This window comes from Salmo salar, chromosome ssa20, assembly GCF_905237065.1.
Source record: "Salmo salar chromosome ssa20, Ssal_v3.1, whole genome shotgun sequence".
Taxonomy (NCBI): Eukaryota; Metazoa; Chordata; class Actinopteri; order Salmoniformes; family Salmonidae; genus Salmo; species Salmo salar.
In genome coordinates this window covers 3,338,788-3,355,518 of record NC_059461.1, presented here as the reverse complement: position 1 = coordinate 3,355,518, position 16,731 = coordinate 3,338,788, and the positions used below count along the sequence as shown (strand labels likewise).

At 41.2% G+C, this 16,731-nt stretch overlaps 1 protein-coding gene across 4 annotated transcripts in view; it reads right to left on the bottom strand.

The window, feature by feature from the left end:
• Window positions 1–2,367, bottom strand: part of LOC106579808 (scavenger receptor class F member 2) — a 31,518-nt gene extending 29,151 nt beyond the window's left edge. For 2 of the 4 annotated variants that reach the window (XM_014160001.2, XM_045704269.1), the window contains exon 1: window positions 1,469–2,367. In XM_014160001.2, coding sequence (XP_014015476.1) covers window positions 1,469–1,575 — 107 coding nt within the window. In that variant the 5' untranslated portion in view covers window positions 1,576–2,367. The remainder of the gene's footprint in view (window positions 1–1,468) is intronic. The other 2 variants (XM_014160000.2, XM_014160002.2) reach the window with 1 other exon arrangement.
• Between the last annotated feature and the right edge of the window lie 14,364 nt (window positions 2,368–16,731).

Genomic DNA, 16,731 nt, shown 5'->3' with positions numbered 1-16,731 from the left:
GAGCTGATGTAGTAACACCCAGCTACAGTAGAGCTGATGTAGTAACACCCAGCTACAGTAGAGCTGATTTAGTAACACCCAGCTACAATAGAGCTGATTAATAACATGAGGACACACAAGAAATGCTGGGCAGCAATGATAAATTAAAAATAACTTCCCTCAATTCATCCTGTGACTGAACCCAGTAAAAATATAAAACAAAAGGAACAAATGAAATAAAATGATAGGGATGGTGCACTGCCATAAAGCAAGCACTCAAGCTTGTAAAAAAAACTAAGGATATGATTGCAATTGAGATTTGAGATTTGGGCCAATGCCAAATATGTATGTGGTGAGGATGAAGAATGGAGAGTTTACTGTACCCTAAACAAAAACACTCCGTGGGGATGCTAAAAGTCAAAATATTGACCATCAAACCAACTATATAGACCTGGGCAACAACTATGACAATAAAGAAATGTGTTTTATACAGACTACATGAGGTACTGTAAATGCTCATCATTGGCTATTGGAGTTGTATTGTCAGGAGACATTCTAACAGGAATGGTAAGGATAGAAGCAGGCTGGGCCCTGGGGTCTCCTTTCTAATGTCAGAGTGTGTTGATGGGCAGACCACAGACGGGCTATGACCTCTACTTTGGATCCCATACACTCTTCTCTTGCACCTGACCCTCCTTTGACATGCTTGCATAGTAAAGGTGCTTACTGGAGAGTAAGAAATTAATGCTTCAGTGAATAGATTGTCATTGCTGTGCACTCACGCACGCACACACACACTTACTTCATGGGTGTTCAGAATCGAATGAAAACATTGGGAAACTGAGCTGTTTACGTTCAGTCTATAACTTTCCTTTGTGTCTGGCAGCTGAAGCCATAACATTGTGTGTGGTTATTTTCAGTCATTTAGCTCAATGTTTCCCAGCTCCAGTCCTTCAGTACCTCCAACAGAATACATTTTTGTTGTAGCCCCGGACAAACTCCCCTGATTCAACTCATTCAGGGCTTGATGATTAGTTGACAAGTTGAATCAGATGTGCTTGTCCGGGCAACAACAACAAAAATCTGTGCTGTTGGGGTACTCGAGGACTGGAGTTGGGAAACACAACTATCTGATGCCACGACTTCAGGCCAGTGTCACTCAATATATAGCGCCCCCTATAAGAAAATATGGAACATTATCCACGGTTTCAGATGCATATCGCATCTGGATGGGATGGCTGTTCAGATGGACTCCTTCTTGTGTAAGGAGATGTTATACATATGAAAAGAAATACGACCAACTAGTACGCAATATCAAAGATGTAAAATGTTAGTGGAGGGAAAGACAACGTCAAAAAAAATATTTTGCAATGTGAGCAATCAATAAATAAAAGCACAATACATCAAGAAGTAGGCTAGCTGCACGATATGGAGAGCGATAGAGGCAGGCAACTCCTTTTTTAATCGACAGAACCGTTATTTTACTTACCCTGGTAGTTTGCATACATTCCTGCCTTTGGGATTGAGTTCTTGGCTGAAACTCGAAAAAAATGAACAAACAACCACAACAACTGCAAAAAAATTATTCAATTCCATTGTACAAGAAACAGCATCCTTCTAGACGCCTCTTACACTCCGCGTTCCTGCTCTCCAGAAAACAACACTTTCTCCTACTATTGTGTTATCCAGGGTTTCTGTATGTATAATCCACGGCGGTAAAAGGTGTTTATTTGTTATTGTCGGAACTTCAGATACTTTATCCAAGTATGGTATAATACATGTTCCAGTTGAGGAGAAAAGGTTCACCACTGCGCTATCTACGCCACCGACGTACCCAGAGTTGAAAGAAAGTGTAGCGACACCAAACCACACAGAGTACTGTTCCAAATAAATGATAAAACCCAAAGATGAGCACGCAATTCGATCTCCTCGAATGATGACTTTCGTTCATTGCAGATTTGTAACAGAACTATTCGTTATTCCATACATTTTCAAAAGAATAAACAAGCAGGAAAGAGGCATCAGGAAAGTAGCGGAAGCCAACAAGAGGCATCCTCCTTCGACAATATAAGCAGGCGTTTATTGCCACCAACCATAATTTGGTCACAAATCTTGTTTTGTGCCCAGCGGAAAAACGAAACTAACAGAAAACGAGTAGAAAACGAAATATTTCAACAGGCCGAGTCAAAATGTCAAATTTTCTTTAAATCAAAGATTAATAAAGTTTTATTCCGTTATTGTCTTCTCTTTCTTGGGCTCTCACGTGTGTCAGAGGAAAATTCCCGATTTAGCCTTGTCTATCCTTCGCTGTCGTTACACTGAGTCAAGTGGATTTACTTTTCGTGCGCCACAGTTGATTTCTTGTTCTGAGAAAAGAAGCCATAAGCAACTAAAAAAAGTGGGTGTGCCACAAGTGGACAAATAGACAATATTATGATATAGGCCTATGTCTGGTTCTTCAATGTCCACATTTCCTCAAAATATAAGAGAATACTTTAATAATAATAATAATTTTGTTAAAAAAAGGGGGTTTATTTATAGTAAAATAATAGCAGTAATTCAATTTAGGCAATGAAGTACCCAAACTTTATTTATTTTTTCAAATGTTTGTAACATTAATGTTAGTCCCAATCAATCATTATTCAAGGCCAACTTCATTGGATCGAAATTTAACAGAAAGAAAAACTCTTGGCAGCACCCTTCCTACAGTTAACTTTCGCAAGGCAATGGCTCCCCCGTCTGTTTCATTGAATGAACTGACAAAATAACCACATGACATGACTGGATTATTACCATTTCACCGTAGTTTTCAATACTTTACTGTGCGATTAATACAATAGTTATTTTCATCAACTTGTTACATTAATTTGGAAAATAAAAACGACGATTTCCTGTTTGATGGGATATTTATTGGGACAGGTGTTTTCGATTTTAGAGCTGGAATCCACCTGAAAGTCTTTACCAAGGAGGAATACACACGTGTTTTACGTCAAAACTGTATCCGCCCTGGCTCGGGCAGGCGCGGATATAAACTTCAGAAGACAATGTCCTTTCTAAGCGGAGTAGGACGCGGGCACACAGTTGAACTCCACCGAAAAGCAGAAATACTTCCCCCTCTTGACTTTGAACATACACAGGAAGCATACAAGAGTAAAGACAATTTAGAACTGCTCAGAAGTTTGGTGGTTTTCACACTATGCTCTTATGACCTTTTGATTGATAAGGAGGTTTGGTAGGCCTATACTAATCAAGCTTATTTTTTGTATTTATTTCCTGTTGTAAAGCTCAAACTGGCGAAGTACATATAAAGCAAAATTAGAGGCACATCATTGCATGCTATCTTCTCTGTCTGTTTACATTAAAGGTTTCTTTCTGTGGTTTCACTTTCTAATCTGTCCTGCATGCTGACTTAAAATATAAATGAAACATGCAACACTTTTAAAGATTTTACTAAGTTACCGTTCATGTAAGGAAATCAGTCAGTTCATTAAGCCCTAATCTATGGATTTCACGACTGGGCAGGGGTGAAGCCATGGGTGGGACTCGGAAGGCATAGGCCCACCCACTGTGGAGCCAGGCCAACCACAAAAGGGCTTTATTACAGACAGAAATACTGCTCACATGGTCTGCGGTTGTGAGGCCAGTTGGACGTATTGCCAAATTCTCTAAAACAACGTTGGGGGCAGCTTATGGTAGAGAAATTAACATTCAATGATCTGGCAACAGTTCTAGCAGTCAGCATGCCAATTGCATGCTCCTTCAAAACTTGAGGCATCTGTGACATTGTGTTGTGTGACAAAACTTCACATTTTAAAGTGGCCTTTTATTGTTCCCAGTATAAGGTGCACCTGTGCAATGACGTGCCATTTAATCAGCTTCTTGATATGCCACACCTGGCAGGTGGATGGATTATATTGGGAAAGGAGAAATGCTCACTTACAGTAATGTAAACAAATCTTTGCACAACATTTGAGAGAAATATGTTTTTGTGTGTATGGACATTTTCTGGTATATTTTATTTCAGCTCATGAAACATGGGACCAACACTTTACATGTTGGATTTATATATATTTTTTCTTCATTGAGGGAACTTCTTCTTTGGAGTGGTTCAAAAAACCTAACCACAGTTTTCAACATTCAGTTAACCTAAAGATGCAGCAGAGCAGGGAATCTATTATGTCCCGTGTCATGGCCCCTCCTCTGCAGTGCAGGGGCGGTTCCTCCTGCTGGCAGAGGAGGGTCATTAGTGATTGGAGCTGGCGTGATTGGAGCCACCTGGGCTCAGGGTATTTAAAACTGCTTCACTAACCACTATCTCTCTCTCTGCTCCTCCAGGTATGATCCTGTTTTGTTTGTTTCTTTTGATTGTTTCTTTTGTAGGTTTACTTAGTTTCCACTCAGTCATGTTCCCACACACAGATTCATGCATCCATGCACCTTACATACACCCTACATTATGACATTTCCACACCTCATTCCTTTTTCTTTGTTTAAAGTTAATCGTTTTTTGGTTTATAATAAAGAACCTTTTGATTGGCCTATACCTGTTGTTCATGTCCCCTCATTTTTGCTACAGGCTATGAGCCGGCCTGTGACAAGTGGGGGCTCGTCCATAAGTTAATTGTACTTTAGCCTTACTTTAGTATTTTCATTTACTTTAAGGTTTTGTCTAGATTGTCTTTGCTTTATTATTGATACGTTTGTTTTGTAATTTGGCTTATTTGACTTTTATAGTTAACTTGGGTTAGTTTAGTTCAGATTGACACATTTTTTTCTTTAAGGGGATGTTTTGGTTGGGCCAATACTGTTGGAGAGAGTGAGAGCCTTGTGTTCTTTTGGTTAAGTTAGTTTGGTAGCTAAATTTGGTTAGCAATTCACTCTGGGTTTTTCTGGGTTTTTGTTCAAGTGGGAGTCCTCTCCTCCTCTTCAGGCTTATCAGCGAGTGTCAATAGGAGGCTCGTGGTGTTTTTGTTTTAGGTGGCAGTGAATGTGGGTAGAGCTTTCCTTTTCCCCTACATTGGCTCGGGAGCACCTCCAGGGTTATGGGGGGGCCGCAGTTCTGGTTGTCTTTTCCACTCCACTGATTTTGTGTGCATAAAACCCCACCACATGTGACTGCACAAAGACCAGGGTCAGTTAATTGTTTTTGGAGGATAGTGGGGTGTGGCTCCTGTTCTTGAACCCAGACTGACAGCAGGTGAGTTGTATTTATTTTTATTTTTTTTTAGCATTTGTAATGGTTATTGGTTGAGGAAAATGTCTTCCATTCTGAGTAATTTTGTTCAAGCTCCAGAGGTAGCTTCAGAGTTGTGTACTAAGGAGCAGTTAATTGAAATTGCTGAACATTATCAGATTGAGATTGTTGCTAAAAAAAAATGACTTAAAACTAAATTATAGCAGGGTCTTAAGGAAATAGGTGTTTTTTGGGGTCAGTCTGCTAGTAGTGAAGGTACAAGTTTAGTCTAGCCCTTCAATATGTTCATACTTTATCAATTAATCGACTAAAGATCGAATCTCTTGGAAGATAAGTAGTTACATGTACAGTGGGGGGGGGAAGGTATTTGATCCCCTGCTGATTTTGTGCGTTTGCCCACTGACGAAGAGGTGGTCGGTCTGTGGTTTTAATGGTGGGTTTGTTTGAGCAGTGAGAGACAGAATAACAACAACAACAAAAATCCTGAAAGACGCATGTCAGGAATGTTGTGGGTTGATTTGCATTTTGATGAGGGAAATGAGTATTTGACCCCCTCTCAATCAGAAAGATTTCTGCCTCCCAGGTGTCTTTTTGTACGGGTGGCGAGCTGAGATTGGGAGCACACTCTTAAAGGGAGTGCTCCTAGTCTCAGCTTGTTGCCTGTATAGAAGACACCTGTCCACAGAAGCAATCAATCAGATTCCAAACTCTCCACCAAGACCAAAGAACTCCAAGGATGTCAGGGACAAGATTGTAGACCTACACAAGGCTGGAATGGGCTACAAGACCATTGCCAAGCAGCTTGGTGAGAAGGTGACAACAGTCGGTGCGATTATTCGAAGAAACACAAAAGAACTGTCAAACTCCCTCGGCCTGGGGCTCCATGCAAGATCTCACCTCGTGGAGTTGCAATGATCATGGTGAGGTGAGGAATCCGCCCAGAACTATGGTCCCGTTGGTAGAGCATGGTGTTTGCAACGCCAGGGTTGTGGGTTCGTTTCCCACGGGTGACCAGTACGGAGAAAAAAATGTATGAAATGTATGCATTCACTACTGTAAGTCGCTCTGGATAAGAGCGTCTGCTAAATGACAAAAAATGTAAAAAATGTAATTAACTTTTGAGCAGCAGTGGGAGCTGTTGCAAATGCAGTTGGAGATAGCATTTCTCAATCGCGCTAATAGACCAGAAGGACTACCACAGTTTGATGTTTCAGAGTCTTTGTTGCCTAAATTTGAGTCAGATCCAGGCACATACTTTGCAGTATTTGAGCGTATTGTGGAAGCTAGAGCTTGGTCAGATTTGGACATGACTATGTTGCAATGTGTACTTGCAGGTAAAGCACGTGAGGCTTTTGCAGCACTGAGTGTAGCCGACAGTAAAGTGTAAGCTAAAGTTAAATAAGCAGTTCTGAAGGTCTACGAGCTTGTGCCAGAGGCATATCGTCAACGTTTTGGTTACAGGAAAAAGTTAGATTCACAAACCTATTCTGAGTTGGTTCGTAATTTGACTTCTGCATTTAATCATTGGTGTACAGCTTCTGAAGTTAGTACTTGAGGATCTGTCTAATTTGATTGTTAGAACAGTTCAAAAATTCTGTCTGACCAGGTTGCTACATACATGAATGAACGTGAAGTTAAGTCTCCAAGTGATGCAGCAGTCCTTGCAGATGAGTACAGGCTAACACATAAAAGCTGTTTTGAGTGAAACAGTGACATGTACCATAGAAATAACTTTACTTCTAGGAATAGTAGGTCACCTTTTCTTGGAGCTTCTTTCCAAAGGCCTCAGCAGAAGTTTGGGTTTGGAGGACTTAAAGCACCGGTTAATGCTAATACCTTTCACTACTGTTTAGTTGAAGGACATTGGAAGAAAGATTGCCCTCTACTTTTAAATCAAAAGTCAGGTCAAGTTAAACCTACTGTGATGGCAGCTCCTGTTTCAGCCTCTGACCACCAGGGTGAGCTTTTTCAGCCACTAGTTGAGTTTGATTCTCTCTTCCCACTGATTTTTCAGCCTTTATTTCAGATGGTGTAGTGTCCCTGGTAGATGGCAAGCAAAATGTTTCAATCAAGATGTTAGGAGACACTGGAGCTTTAGATTCTTTTATTCTGGAATCTGTTTTGCTGTTCTCTAAGGAGTCTGATACTGGCAGTTGTGTAATGGTACGTGGTATGGGTTTAGTTCCATTCTCTTCTCCTTTACATGAAGTTACCCTAAAATGTGGTCTGGTGGAGGGTGATGTAGATGTTGGGGTTAGACCCCAGTTGCCAGTAGAGGGAGTCCACATGATTTTGGGGAATGACTTGGCAGGTAGAAAGGTGTGGGCAGATGGCAAACTAAACATCTTTATGAAGCAACCTTCAGTGTCCTCAGCAAGGGTATCTTCAGATCGCAACTGTCTCCTGAGGTATTTCCAGTTTGTGCTGTTACCGGCGCTGCCTCTCGTAATAAGGTTGCGAGTAAGCCAGCAAGTCTTTAGTTGCCAGTCAAACTCCAGACAGAACAGTTGAGTAGTTCTAGAGATTCATTGATAGCTGAGCAAAAGGCCGATACTACCTTGGCTGATCTGTTTAAAGTTCCTGATTCAGTGGTGAGGAATAGTGCTCAGTGTTTCTTCTTGATGGGCTGTTGGTTAGGAAATGGGTTCCACACTATGATCAGGGTCTAGGGGAACCAGTCCTTCAAATAGTTGTACCTACTACTTTGAAATAAGGTGTTGCAAACATCACATGGTGATGTGGCAGGTCATATGGGTGTTCGTAAAACTTATGATTGCATACTCCGTAATTTTTTTTCTGGCCACGTTTAAAGCGGGATGTAGCTCAGTTTATTAAAACTTGTGATGCGTGTCAGTGCACAAGCAAGCCAAACCAGGTTGTAAAGCCAGCACCTTTGTATCCAATACCAGCCATAGGGCAACCTTTTGAGCATCTTATTGATTGTGTTGGGCCTTTACCACGGTCCAAGTCAGGTCATAGCTACTTATTAACTGTTATGTGTCAAGAAACTAGATATCCGGCAGCTTTTTCCTTGTGTACCACAACTTCAAAATTAGTAAATCAGGGTCTAACTTTACCTCCCATTTATTTGCTCAGGTTCTTAAACAGCTTAAAGTTAAACACCGGTCTACTGCGTTCCATGCCCAGAGTAAGGGAGCTTTGGAACGTTTTCATCAAACTTTAAAATCCTTGCTTCGTGCATACTGTACAGAACTGTCTGCAGATTGGGAGGAGGGGGTTACCTTGGCTGTTACTAGCTGCTCGTGAAGTAGTGCAGGAAAGCACAGGGTTTAGCCCAAATTACTTAGTGTTTGGTCATAAGGTGAGTGGGCCTTTAGCAGTGCTGCAGGATGGTTGTTTGCCTGAGGAACCACTTCGGAACCTTATTGACTATGTAAATGGTTTTAGGCTGAAGTTGTATAGGGCTGGTGAACTGGCGAAAGAAACTAAAATGTTCTCAACAGAAAATGAAACTGAAATATGACAGACAGGCTGAGCTGCGTGAGTTTGGTCCCGGTGATCGTGTGCTTGCTCTTCTGCCTTTTGTACGTTCACTTTTTCAGGCAAAATACTGTGGTCCTTTCACTGTGTTAGGCAAAGTGTCAGATTTGAACTATCGTTTTGAAACCCCTGGTCATAGGAAGTCCTCTAAATTATGCCATGTGAACTTGTTAAAATGTTATCACTCCCGTGATCTAAGCAAAGTGGAAGGCACTCCAGCGGTGAGGTCAGCGTTGACTGCTGCTCCAGTCACTGCATCTTGTGGCTTTAACTTTGGAGGGGGGAGAAGAGGAGGGAGTTAGGGTTTCGGATGAGGTCTTACAAGGTTGGTTGAAAAACTCCCAGACTTTGCAAAACCTTGGGGTTTTGGTAGATCATTTAGACTCTGAGAAATGTGATGAATTGGTAGCTCTTATTAGAAACGACCCTGTTTTGTTTTCTGACACTCTATCGCAAACCCACTTAATTGAGCATGACATAGGCTTAGCATCTCCGATGTCTATCAAAAAGATTTTATTGTGTATCTGAGGAAGAGGCTGCAATTGGACGACGTGGTCGTCTACTCAGACTCCTGGGAGGAGTATGTCTGGAGAGTGCAAGCCCTGTTCGAAAGACTGGTGTGGGCCAGGTTGACTGTCAATTTGGAAAAGTGAGTTTGCCAAAGCTACAGTCACATACCTAGGCAAGGTTGTTGGTCAGGGTGTTGTCTGTCCCGTTCAAGCCAAGGTTCAGGCTGTGAAGCAGTTCCCACAGCCCTCCACAAAGAAAGAACTGATGCGCTTCCTGGTAATGGCGGGGTACTACCGTGCTTTCTGTAAACTTTTCTATAGTAGTGTCTCCCCTGACAATCTGAAGGCCAAGGCTGAATTTCTGGTCCACCCAGTGTCAAGAGGAAATTGATGCAGTTAAGGCTCTTTTGTGTTTGGCACCTGTTGGCAGCACCACATTTTGAGAAACCTTTCAAATTGCAGGTAGACGTATTTTTCACACATCAAAAGTGTTTCCGCAAACGAATGTTATTTCCTTATTCTGAATGAAAGGAATTCAGATCTAACCAGGGTGAACGACCACAGTATGATTTTCCCCTGTTTGAAGCCAGGGACAGGCTATAATTTGATATCCCTCTCAGGATGTAAACACTACTCTGTCCAGACCCCATTGGTCGGTTTGGTCAAGGCCCTTGTCTGATTGGCTGTCTTCTCGGAACTCTCACTCTTCAGGAATTCTGTCACATGAGGCAAGCTGCAGCAGCACAAGACGGAGACAGTCTGATCCCTGCTCTGATATAAAACTGTATGACAGGCCAGGAAAAACTTACACACTGTCCTCTCTGAGGAGTGTAGTCACACTGAGTTATTCTTCTGAACTCACCTTCATTTCCCCTCTTTGGAGAATAACTTTGAGATTACATGCCTAAAAAATAAGTAAATTCGTCTGAATTGCATCCAGTGCAAGAGAGAGATAGGGACATAATGCCAAAGGACTGAGTGTTTCTCTGTGTCTGTCTCTCTCTGAAAGAGGTCACTCTGGTCAGGTACATCTCAGAATCAGCAGGTGATCAGCTCTGTTGACTCAGACCAATGGCTGCCTGAGATCTTGTTTAATTTGCAAAAACAGGTGTAAGACAGTGTGGCCTTTACTCACTCCCTGCCCTGTTTGAAAAATCTAACTCTACCATGAAAATAATATTAGGACAGGACACCCAGTCATTTCTGCTCTGTTAAGTTTTTGGCTTATTCTGGACTTTGTCTACCATCAGAAGACAGTCAGACCTTTGTGTTGGTAAAAAACAGACTTGCAAGGCATAAGCCAGGGAGAGTTAGCTAGTCCAATTTGATGCAAGACAACGCTCTGATACAATTGTGCTTGACATGTACTCATGTGACTTATCAAAGACGCTTGCACCAGGCAGCATCTCAGCAGCATGTGAGTGAGACACAGTATGAACAAGAGGGGATGCTTGGTCTTCCATAGAATGGAATATAAAATAATAGAATCATCCCCGAGAAGAAAAAAAAAACATTTTTCACAACAAGCTTGTACTTTTACACACAAATAACCAACCAACAACCCACCCCCTAGGTATTTACATTCCATCTCATGTCTGATGAAGGTATTCCACTTACAGTCCAGACATACCATCTACCCCCTGTTACCAAACTTTCTTACGTCCAAATACCCCAACAAGATCTCACGGACTGACACAGTCTAACACGGTATTCGACCATGGTCCAAAGGGGAGATAAACTAAAGAGTTTGACGGTTAAGTTTAGGCATTGATTCCGATTGGTTAATGTTTGGGAATAAAATAAGAAGAGTGCCTAGCACTGGGATTGAACCTGCAATCCTTGGAGCCGGAGCTCATGGCTTATGCCCATCCCCATCCACAACGCCCACTTGATGGTAATAGTGCTCACCGTTGCCCCTAGTGGCCCGGTATTGAAGGCATCTCCCGCCATTCTGTGGACCTGGATGAATGTCGAATACTGCATTAGATCTGGTGTGACCAGGCTGTATAGTCATCAAGCTTACCGGCCCCTGAGTAGTCATATCACGTGATATGAGTCAGATCTCATTTCTGTAATGGTATGGACATAGGTCCAGCTGTATAGTATGTCTGAGTGCCCTTCGTGAAGGTCCAATTAAACATGGGCAGGGACAGCTAAATCAGTCTATCTGGGCCCCACCTGTGGGGATATGTGTCCTATATCCACCGGCTGGTGCCTCAAGGGCAATACAATTCATGGAATTGTGTTTATTTAAACAAATGGAATGGGATTTGATGTGCCAGGCTCATGTTCACCAAGGAATTTAATAATGTTTGTGTGTGTGGACTGTGGCGAGCTCCAACATAATGAACACTATAATACTGTTCACATCCATAATGAGTGGATCATTCAGCTTTCTTTTTCGCTCCTTTTTTGTTGACAGATCACGTGTGTCCGCTACAGAGAAAGAAAGCTTAGGCAAGTCCGTCTGTTGGGGTGTTAGGCTTACATTTGAGCCACTAACTACAGTGCCTTGCAAAATTATTCATTTTTCCCATTTTGTTGCATTACAACCTGTAATTTAAAATGAATTTTATTTGGATTTCATGTAATGGACATGAAAAAAATTACTTGTTTCAATAAATAAAAAGTAAAACAGAAAAGTGGTGCGTGCATATGTATTCACCCCCTTTGCTATGAAGCCCCTAATTAAGATCTGGTGCAACCAATTACCTTCAGAAGTTACAGAATTAGTTAAAGTCCACCTGTGTGCAATCTAAGTGTCTCATGATCTGTCACATGATCCCAGTATATAAACACCTGTTCTGAAAGGCCCCAGAGTCTGCAACACCACTAGGCAAATGGCACCATGAAGACCAAGGAGCTCTCCAAACAGGTCAGGGACAAAGTTGTGGAGAAGTACAGATCAGGGTTGGGTTATAAAAAAATATCAGAAACTTTGAACATCCCACGGAGCACCATTAAATCAATTATTAAAACATGGAAATAATATGGCACCACAACAAACCTGCCAAGAGAGGGCCGCCCACCAAATCTCATGGACCAGGCAAGAAGGGCATTAATCAGAGAGGCAACAAAGAAACCAAAGATAACCCCGAAGGAGCTGCAAAGCTCCACAGTGGAGATTGGAGTGTCTGTCCATAGGACCACTTTAAGCCATACACTCCACAGAGTTGGGCTTTACGGAAGAGCGTCCAGAAAAAATCCATTGCTTAAAAGAAAAAAATAAGCAAACATGTTTGGTGTTCACCGAAAGATATGTGGGAGACTCCTCAAACGTATGGAAGAAGGTACTCTGGTCAGATGAGACTAAAATCAAGCTTTTTGGCCATCAAGGAAAATGCAATGTCTGGCGAAAACCTAACTCCTCTCCACACCCCGAGAATACCATCCCCACAGTGAAGCATGGTGGTGGCAGCATCATGCTGTCGGGATGTTTTTCACCGGCAGGGACTGGGAAATGGGTCAGAATTGAAGGAATGATGGATGGCGCTAAATACAAGAAACTTCTTGAGGGAAACCTGTTTCAGTCTTCCAGAGATTTGAGACTGGGACGGAGGTTTACCTTCCAGCAGGACAATAACCCTAAGCATACTGCTAAAGCAACACTCGGGTGGTTTAAGGGGAAACATTTTAAAGGTATTGCAATGGCCTAATTAAAGCCCAGACCTCAATCCAATTGAGAATCTGTGGTATGACTTAAAGATTGCTGTACACAAGGCGGGAGGCGGGACTGAGACAGGTAATGGCAGACTGAACGAAGTTATGTAGAGCACCTCAAGATAAAAACGTAATATTCAATATCGGCAAGTTAGACTAAATATTAGCACTACACAATCTGGTGGGTGATAACTTTCAATCTGGATAATAACACAAAATAAATCTTAAGACTAAAGACATGTATTGACAAATATTACAAAAACAAGCAACACCCAAACATGACGGAGAGTAAGACAGGGGAACCGATTTCTAAACGAAAACGTGACTGTTCTACAGACACAGACAATTTAATATTTTCACCACCGGGAATGGTGAAGGTCAAAACCGATCTGTTAAAATCAATAAATGACAAACTGGGTATACTTGAATTAGTAAGGATAAAAGAGTTGAGTGATTTAAAAAGCTGTGACACTGGAGAAGGAAACACACAAGCTGAAAGGGACAGTCAATAAGATTGAAACCGAAGTGAATTAACTTAAAAAGGAGAACACTGTTCTGAGAGAAGCCTTACTTGACATACAGACTAGATCCATGAGAGAATCTGGTACTTACAGGTATCCAAGAGAAAGAAGAAGTTCCTTAATCTGTAGTTAGAGAGTTCCTCCTTACAGCACTTCAGATTCCACGCGAAACAGAGAGGGCAAAGGTATGAACGCTAAATCGTTGCCAAATTTGCTTCCTTTAAAGATAAAATAATGATTTAAAAGCCTGGGTAAAAGACTGCTTGGCAGGGTTGGTCCTGCAAAGCCAAAGCCCCCTGAAGGGAGAGCATACTATACAAGGAAATTCTCAAAGCTGCTAATGAGAACCTTGACGACCTTGTACCTAGCCGGTGGGGATTCCGGTGGGGTGCCCCCACCCAGGCAGTGGCAGTGCTGGCAACACTTGCTACGGTAACCCATGGGGAGGGGGTCACACGCAGACATTCAGAAAGGGGGTATATTATTGTGGCCTTGGTGGCACAAAATCAAAAGTCTGACTGCATGGAGATGCTTGGGAATATGGTCAATATGGGGGACCGTGTTATGGGTGTTTCAGGAAAAAGGTGTACATTTGTCCTCCATCATCTAGGACGTGACAATGGTTAATAAAATCTCAATTTCTGCCCATTTTTTTTGCACGGTCTTGCAGGCCTTCTCATACAGCTGCAACTGTAAATGCATTTGTAAATCAAGACCGTTCTTGAGTTGAGCTCAGGGATGGTGCAACTGTTGAGAATGTGAGCCTATGGTTGTGTGGGGGGAAAGGGGTGAGTGTGTATGAGTGTATGTGTGTATCCCACAACTGTTCCGAAGGAGTAAAAGATGTTAGGGACAATAGAGGATGATTCACAACAATTGTTTGCTAAAATAATAATTGCTTGCAATAATGTAATTTTGATAATGGCGAGACTGGTGAGAGGTAAAATCCTTTTCATAAATTGCCTACATTACTACAAATATTAATAGGAGTCTTATATATTTTTTTTTTATGGCTATATATAATACAAATCGAGGTGAGGGCGATGGAAATGCATTTGGAGGTTGATCTACTTCTGTTCTGTAAATGGCACTGTGTACTCTTTTCTAGGATGGATCCCAGTCTTTTCAGGGCCATGGGATAAGAGGGGTCGGGGGTGGTCTGCCGGGCATTGGGATGACAACCCAACTAGGGATGAGGAGGGCTTTTAGAGGGTGAAATAGTAGTGACCAATTTTAGGTTTACTTAGTAGCAATGCAAATATCATGGTACAGCTATATAGACACTCAATCATCATGTTACTTTTTAATGGTATGTTTACAAACATATATTTTGATAAATAGAATTGAAAGTTGTGTCTCATTATGGTAAGTGGTGAAATAAGTATAGCCAGTTACAATTATAATGGCCTGGCAGATAATAAGAAAAGGCAATCAGTATTTACCTGGCTAAAAGAGAAGGAATATAATACCTATTGTTTACAGGAAACCCATTCAACAATTTTAGATGAAGTTTTGTAGAAAAAGGACTGGGGGGGGGGGGGGGGGGTGAAATATATTTCTCCCATGGGCAAATAAATTAAAAAGGGGTGATGGTTTTAATTAACAGTCATTTTGATCCAAATGTGCAAATTGTCCAAACAGATCATCAAGGTAGATGGATTATTTTAAATATGTTATTGGACTATAAACAGATATGGCTTATTAACCTATACGGTCCAAATACTGATGATCCAAGCTTCTTTGAAAATATATATAAGAATTTATCAACTATACAAGCAACCCTAGACTCTATTATTATGGTGGGAGATTTTAATACGGTCTTAAATACCTCTATGTTCCGGAAAGGAAATCACACTACAAACACACTACAAACTATCACCCTCAGGCACTTAAAGAAATCATGAATGTCATGGATATATTGGAATTAGCTGATATATGGAGACTTAAATACCCTGACCTAGTGAGATATACATGGTGGAGGCTTAGTCAAGCTAGTTGTCTTGACTACTTTCTTATGCCATTCTCTCTGGTACCAAAAGTTAAAGAAGTGTTAATGGGGGACAGAATGCGGTCAGATCATCACATAATTGGCATATATATTTACCTTACAGAATTTCCACGTGGGCGAGGATATTGGAAATGTAATCAAAGCTTACTAGATTATAAATTGTTTAGAACTAGGACAGAATAATTTATAACTGACTTTTTCCAGACATAACATAGGTACAGCAGATCCCCTTATTGTATGGGACACTTTTAAGTGTGCCTTTAGAGGCCATGCAATTCAGTACTCATCTATAAAACAAAAGCAATTTAAATCAAAAGAGTCATTATTAACAAAGGAAATTGAAAGACTAATAGTACAGTTAAATAGCAATAAAAACTGTACCATAGAGGCACAGAATAAGTTAGAGGAAAAACAAAAAGAAATCTGAGGAACGTATTCAAGAAAGATTCTGTGTAATATATTATAAAAATAAAGCGAACTGGGTGGAATATGGGGAAAAATGCACCAAATTCTTTTTCAATCTTAAATATAGAAATGCTACCAAAAAAATGGTATTAAAACTTGTTACAAATGATGGAGTCACGCATGATTCACCGAATGATATTTTGGAAGAGGAAGTAAAGTACTTTAAGAATATGTTTTCATTTCAGTCTCCTCCATCTCCACTAACTGAAACTAATTGTATGGATTTTATTCCTAATAATAATGTAAAATTAACATCTGTACAGAAAGACTCATGTGAAGGCCAAATTACAGAGGAGGAACTTCTTGATGAAATTGGGGCCTTTAAGGATGGGAAAACTCCAGGGCTGGATGGCATACCAGTGGAAGTATACACAACTTTTATTGATATACTCAGAGGACCATTAGCATGTTTTAACCACTCCAATATAAATGGTAAATTATCAGACACGCAACAAGAAGGTCTGATATCATTATTTCTGAAACAGAACCCAAATGGTATATACACTGCTCAAAAAAATAAAGGGAACACTTAAACAACACAATGTAACTCCAAGTCAATCACACTTCTGTGAAATCAAACTGTCCACTTAGGAAGCAACACTGATTGACAAATTTCACATGCTGTTGGGCAAATGGAATAGACAACAGGTGGAAATTATAGGCAATTAGCAAGACACCCCCAATAAAGGAGTGGTTCTGCAGGTGGTGACCACAGACCACTTCTCAGTTCCTATGCTTCCTGGCTGATGTTTTGGTCACTTTTGAATGCTGGCGGTGCTTTCACTCTAGTGGTAGCATGAGACGGCGTCTACAACCCACACAAGTGGCTCAGGTAGTGCAGCTCATCCAGGATGGCACATCAATGCGAGCTGTGGCAAGAAGGTTTGCTGTGTC